Below are 6,625 nucleotides of genomic sequence, written 5' to 3'. Positions count from 1 at the left end.
TTACATATAAATACATGAGACAGAAGAATTTTAACAGCTGATGGAAATGGACAAATAAAACTAAGAAACTGCTTGGAATGATGGATATATTTAATGTCACTGTGTTTTACATTGCAATGTTTTCTGATCTTCTTCTTTTTGACTGAATCTCCACAGAGACTGTAAAGTCAGGTCAGTTTAATTATATTTATATAATATAGCTGACCCAAAGTGCTTTCCAGCTGAGGCAGATGGGTCAGAGTCTGCCTCATTACACTTAAACAAGATTAGAGAAGTACAAGGTGCACAACAGGTAATAATACAAAATGTTAGAAGAAAATAAAGAGAATGCATGACTAAAAAACAAAGCACTTACATAATGAAATCAAAGTTAAATAATAGAACATTAATATCCTTTGAGTATTTTTAAGCTGAGAATGAGAAGCTTTGAGTTGGACTCCCTCACATGTCAATGTTTTAAGTGAGATTTCATTGTAAGTGCATATTTGGTTTTCATGTGTGTGTCTTTGTGCGTATGTAATGATGTGATGTAATTTTGATGCCTATCTTGGCCAGGTCTCCCTTGCAAAAGAGATTCTTAATCTCAATGGGTATTACCTGGTTAAAAAAGGATAAATAAAAAAAATACAGCAAATACAGAAAATTACAACATTTAAGCTAAGAAGTGATCAACTCATGGGCAATGGTTTCCAGGTCTCAATAACTTTACCCTAGTATGGTATTCGGGTCAAATTGACCCATTTAAGATGCATAAAGAGTAGCCTAACCTTTTGTTTGTTTTTAAGTTTATTTTTTGTGGCATTTTTTCCCTTTTTTTAGTGACAGTGGACAGACAGGAATGGTGGGAGAGAGATGAGGGATGATGTGCAACATACGGCCGCATGTCGGACTTGAACCCTGGCCACTGCGAAGGACTCAGCCTACATTGGGGCGCACGAGCTCACCAGGTGAGCTAGAGGTCACCCCCCCCCCCCTCCCTTTAGAGTAAAGCTATCAGACAGTAACAAAACCTGCTGATGAAACCTCAACTTCTCTATTGAAGTTTTCAGAAGCTTCTGTTCTGCTTCCTCTAAATGTTTCTGGGCAACGAGGCAGTTGGTTAACAGATATTAATTAGTATATCTGCGAATCATGATGGCAACCATATAACACAACAGTCATGTGCATTGAAGGGTTGGTTTTAGCTATCTGTATGCTTCTTAAAGACAAGAAGAAAGCATACAGATTCAGTGTAGTGTTGTGTTGACATGAATAATGCACTTCTATGCAATATGCTGGATTACTGTTTTCATCAAACAGCTTGTATTAAAACCCTTAGCAAGTTTTTTTGTATAAGTGATTTTCATGTATTGTAGTGTGTTGGACACAAAATGGCCACTGAGCCACCATGTCGGTGTGTCACATGTGTGTTTAATTGGGAAACCTTTTTGTCAGGTAACAGGTGTATTGCTGATAACTTTCAGCTAAGTGCAGCTCATGTAAAACTATAATAAATCGTTGGATTGGTTGAGCTGGAGCTGGATTCTAATAATAATACTACTACTACTAATAATGGATACTGTTGATACGTCAAAATGGGGGGGCTGCCAGTTCTGGACCAGCACCCTGAGCGGTTAGGGGGATTAGGGGGGTGCCCAGGAGGGGAAGTGGCATCTCCGTACTTTGTCCCATACGGGGACCCAAATCTCTTTGGACTGAGCTACTGCCCCCCCGGATTCTTTCATCCGATACATTAAAGACCATTGCCATTAAACAAGACGCTAGAAAATGAATGCTGAAGCGTTTATTGCAGTAATTGTATAAGCTTGTGTTTGCAGTGGTTACCATGAATCAGACTGCAGCACAGGTCATCAGCTCACACACTGATTGAAAATGTGGAATCAGCTGATGATGATCACATCTTCTTGGCGCACACAAAGAACCTTACCCCTGTGCAGGGTACATCATTCCAGTATTCCCAACCTGGAAAAAACATTAAAAAAACATTAGATTCAGTGGCATCAAAAAACATCCTTATTATATGATTTATTCAACACATTATCAACATTTAAACTGGGTAATCACAGAGGAACTGTAGTCCCATTTCCTGCTTTAAGCACGGAGAAAATGAATGGGCCTCATGCAGAAACAGTTTTGTCTTAAAAAGATGTCTCAGTGTTCTCCCCGGTCTCATATTGTTCTTGTCTGGTGTCCCCCTGAGTGTCTGTATGTTCTGTTTCCTGTTTTGTTTTGAAGTCTGGTTGTTGTCTCGTCTCGCCTCTAATTTTAGTCCCTGCCCTCTTGTCACCTGCCTCTCGTTACCTCGTTAGCTCGTGTATTTAATGTCTGTGCTTCCTGTCCCAGATCCTTCTGCCCTGTCGGTTTGTCTTGTCCTCGTGACCGTTGGCGTCGTGCTGTCCAACGTCTCGTCTTGAACTTTCCCCGTGAGTGTTACCCTGTCATTGTTCCCTGCTTTTATGCTTTGCTTTCTCCCCCTGGACCATTTTTGGGACCTTTTGGGGCTGTTTAATTTTTCATGTTTTTTTGTGGACTTCGTTTGTGTTAAAATAAAGTCTTTGAGTTTGCTCCTCCTACTCCGCTTTTGGGTCTTCCTCCAGCAACATCACAGACTGCCACCTGTTCAGAAACAGGGGAATTCATGATATCTAAGTTATCCTTTCAGTCACACCCAAAGCTCATGAATTTGAACTTAGAAGCTGCTGTTAGCCCCACAACACTTCTATCTTTGTTCTGGATCTTGTAATACACTTTGAATTTTTTCAAGGCAACAGACTGTATTTTTCCTTACTATTAAAGACTGACTCGATGCATTCCTCCTTTCCACCAGAATTGTTCGGCTCCCCGAGTGACCATGAGTCAAAGTTGAATTTTGATCCATCAACGAATCCAAACACACCCTGAAAAACAAAGGTGAAGATGAGTGACGTGACTCACACACTCCTATGTTTTTACATTAGTGTCTCCCCTCCCATTCATCCATTCATCAATGAGCTGACTAACCCAGCCAGTAAGACTTTCACTGCTTACCCCTGATCTTTTGGCTCCAACCCAAAACTTCTTGGAATCATGATAGTCATGATAGGTCAAACAAGTCAGGGTGTTCATTTCGTCTTCACTGTGTATAGACACCAGATTGCTGTTCAAGGAGCGACAGTGTGCCTGAAATAAAAAAAAAAGAACGGTAAGCATGTTAGTCATCACCAGTTTATAATCCAAGCCCAAGGGGACTAGCCTAGCATTGCCAGACCTTCCTCCACAGCGCTGCAAAGGAGGGTCTGGCGAGTCCACATAGCATTAAGGTTCAATAGTTAGTTCAATTTTCAGGGCTGGTCCAGTACCCTGCAGGGACCTAAGCACCAAAAATTAACACTTCTGCCAGCAGGAGGCGCTATGATGAAAAAATATATACTTTCAAACACTTTCAAAAACCTTACATCCACACGGTTCCTGGATTTAGCTGAATCTAATCTAACTCTAGATATAGTTCCCATTTCCGCCCAAATCTTTTTATCCATTAACTCTTCCTAAGCATTTTCAGATGGACCCGACAAGAAAATATCAAAGGAATTTAGCTTGGTTGAAAAACATGCATATTACGAACAAACACATTTTTGTAGCTACGGAGTTAAACATGAACTTTTGCATATCTTGTCCCAAGTAAAGCTATTCACGCAAAACTTAAGATTTTTGTTTGCCATGACACTCTGAGGCTCTGGAAAAAAACTTGACAAAGTTTATTAATTATTTCTTATTAAGATTGCACTTATAAAACACATAAAAAGCACACATAAAATGAATGTAAATGGGAAGTTTGTATTTCATTAACACGTAATGTTTCCCATGTTTTTGGGAGAGACTTGAGTCTTTGACCCATCATACTGCCTGCCGTTCTAGTTATACTGTTTGTGTGTGTGTGTGCGTGTGTGTGTGTGTGTGTGTGTGTGTGTGTGTGCGTGTGTTTGCATCACCTGTGCATCGTTGAAATTTTTCTGAACCCCGATGAGTTTAGCACAGCGATCCGGAGCAGTGCGGCTCCATCCGTCACCACATGGCGGAGCTGGGTATTGTTGACAAAATTGTGGATCTAAATCTGTGTAAACAAATGTTCTTAAATTAACAAATGTTTCTTGGTTTTTTGTGTTTTTAAAAAACAGGTCGGTAATGGTAAAGTACTTACAAACGCCCTCGGCCATCACGGTGTCCAGGATGGACGCCAACAGCAGGACAGCGGTTACCACAGCTGGACGCATTGCTCGGGCCTCACTCTCAGTAATCCAATGGCATACGATCTGAATGCGTGACAGTTTGATGTATGGATATTTGACAGCTGTTTATTTACCATAGGCCTGTACTACGTCAGGCAACATCAACATGCCCTGGATTTATTTCCATTGCCGATGTTCTAGTCCAATAAACCCAGGGTTTCCCAATCAAGCGACGGTCGTGTTCACATGAAAGAGACAGTGTTTGCACCATGTGACCTATCGCAAACATGGACAAGTCTATCAAAGCTGCAGATTTTACACAAGAAGAGCTGTGTTTTAATTTGAGAGCTTTGCTAGTTTTGCTTTGTGCCTGTCTGACTGTCCCGCCCTAGTAGGATTCACCTGACGTCTCACCTGTTACCCGATACCTCGTTACCTCTTGTATTTAACCCCTGTGTTCCTTTTGTCCCTCGTTAGATCCTTTTGCCCTGTTGGTTTGTCTCGTCCCGTCTGCATGTACCAGTGATGTTACCGAGATTTCCTGTAAATGCTTTTGTGTAGTTTTCCTCTGGCTGTTTTTTCCCCCGGACTTTTGCATGTGTTTTGCCGTTTTTGGGATTTTGCGGGGTTTTTGCCTTTTGTGCTCCCTTTGTGTTGAACTGTTACAATAACCCTGTGTACCTGCTCCTGCCTGTCTCCTCATCTCTGTGTTTGGGTCCTCACGCCACCCCTCACATAACAACATCACTTCCATGCACAACAAGATCCAACCATGGACTATATTTGTCCACTCCATGAACCTTCGCTGCTGTAGCCTGTTCTTCTAGTTGCAGCAGTGGCAGATTAGTGATCGTGGAGCAAATAAAGAATATAAAAACATAATTCAGACCGATTCATTGCATTGTGAACACACGGCTAAAGAAGCTGACAAAGACAACAAGTGACCCACTGTCGTGATACATGAACCGCTGGGTTGAACCTGAAGTTACCTTACATACAACACAAATCTAGCCCATGCTCACCACCAATGTGATCTGGTTCCCCGTTGCTCCTCTGTTTGTCAGGTGGTTCTTCCTCTCACTATTATACTCATCACTCATGCCCTCTGGACATGCCGATGGCTCATTTTCCTGTGATCCATCAGAAGAGCAAACAGAGCCTGTAAGTTTGCTCATGCCCCAGAGACTCTTGTTTGAGGTGTGTGTGAGAATTGTCTTCTTCAGAAACTCACTTCAGCCTAGGTGTGTGTTTGCACTAACAAAATTACGTTGTTACACAAAATTTGAAGCTGCATGATACCGATAACATACGAAAGTAGTGAGTAATGTAAATGTGTTCGGTGTTGTCTTTGCATTCAGGTACACTTCAGCTCATATTATTCGCTTTGTTGATACATACTGGAAGGATAGCAGCTATACACTGTTGTTTGTTAATGTGTGAGATCTCATTCAGCCTTCACTTAGTTCAGCTTGCTTTATTTCCAACTCTCTGACCTGGGTGTGGCGCCACAAAGAGAGCAGAATTGAAACTCATTTTTCATTTTTTGACAGCTTCTTACAAAGTCTCTCTCTCTCTCTCTCTCTCTCTCTCTCTCTCTCTCTCTCTCTCTCTCTCTCTCTCTCTCTCTGCTCTCTTTGAAACAGTCAGTACTGACCTCAGTTCAGTTGGATGAAATCACCTCAGGCCTTTTACATCGATTCATTACAAAGAAAGGAAAGAAAACCTGTACACGTTAGACTAGAATAGAACAGAGTAGAAAGCCTTTATTGTCATTATACACAAGTGCAGTACCTGTGCAATGAGAATGAAGCAACCCCTTTACAGTGTTGACACGAAATAGTAAAATATAAGAATATAAAGTATAGATAGTGCGGAGAAAAGAGAGGGGGGGAGTCCTGACTGTAAATGAATATAATGCATTATGTAGTGATACTTCTGTGAAAGATGCACGGATAACATTTGATTCCCTATCGCCCAGTCCTGTTGTATTTGTACTAACACAACGCAATAGAAGACAAGGCGTCATCCCATTGGTCTCATCAGCCTTTGCGCGTTAATGTTGACCTCAGAGATGAAAACCAGGACAAAGGTCAACATCCTCAGGTGGCGCTGGTGGCTGCTGGTTTCATGAGATCAGAAACAATGTTTATTGGGGCTAACACTATGTTTTGCAGCCTTTTCAGCGTGTTGTCTGTCTCCAGTTATTCACAGCACCTCAACACCTGCAAAGCACTGATGGTGGATGGCATTGCTTCAAACTTTTATCCAGACCTCCATGGGTATGGCATGAAGATCAGAAAACATTGCAATGTAAAACACAGTGACATTAAATATATCCATCTTTCCAAGCAGTTTCTTAGTTTTATTTGTCCATTTCCATCAGCTGTTAAAATTCTTCTGTCTCATGTATTTATATGTAA

The 6,625-nt window shown here is 41.4% G+C and overlaps 2 protein-coding genes across 3 annotated transcripts in view; one reads left to right on the top strand and one right to left on the bottom strand.

Moving 5' to 3' along the window:
- LOC117935170 (ladderlectin-like) overlaps window positions 1-165 on the top strand; it is a 2,017-nt gene extending 1,852 nt beyond the window's left edge. Inside the window, exon 6 of the mRNA XM_034857309.1 lies at window positions 157-165. Coding sequence (XP_034713200.1) covers window positions 157-165 — 9 coding nt within the window. The remainder of the gene's footprint in view (window positions 1-156) is intronic.
- LOC117934947 (galactose-specific lectin nattectin-like) overlaps window positions 1-5,395 on the bottom strand; it is a 14,574-nt gene extending 9,179 nt beyond the window's left edge. The window contains exons 1-6 of one of the 2 annotated variants that reach the window (XM_034856973.1): window positions 5,228-5,395; window positions 4,178-4,289; window positions 3,969-4,090; window positions 3,028-3,159; window positions 2,789-2,897; window positions 1,860-1,962 (exon numbers count right to left, since the gene is read on the bottom strand). In XM_034856973.1, the coding sequence (XP_034712864.1) occupies window positions 1,895-1,962; window positions 2,789-2,897; window positions 3,028-3,159; window positions 3,969-4,090; window positions 4,178-4,289; window positions 5,228-5,380 (696 nt within the window). In that variant the 5' untranslated portion in view covers window positions 5,381-5,395 and the 3' untranslated portion in view covers window positions 1,860-1,894. Of the gene's footprint in view, window positions 1-1,761; window positions 1,963-2,788; window positions 2,898-3,027; window positions 3,160-3,968; window positions 4,091-4,177; window positions 4,290-5,227 lie in introns of those variants that run through there. The other variant, XM_034856972.1, reaches the window with a different exon arrangement.
- Between the last annotated feature and the right edge of the window lie 1,230 nt (window positions 5,396-6,625).

This window comes from Etheostoma cragini, chromosome 19 (genome assembly GCF_013103735.1).
Source record: "Etheostoma cragini isolate CJK2018 chromosome 19, CSU_Ecrag_1.0, whole genome shotgun sequence".
NCBI lineage: Eukaryota > Metazoa > Chordata > Actinopteri > Perciformes > Percidae > Etheostoma > Etheostoma cragini.
This window is presented reverse-complemented; position numbering and strand designations above follow the sequence as displayed.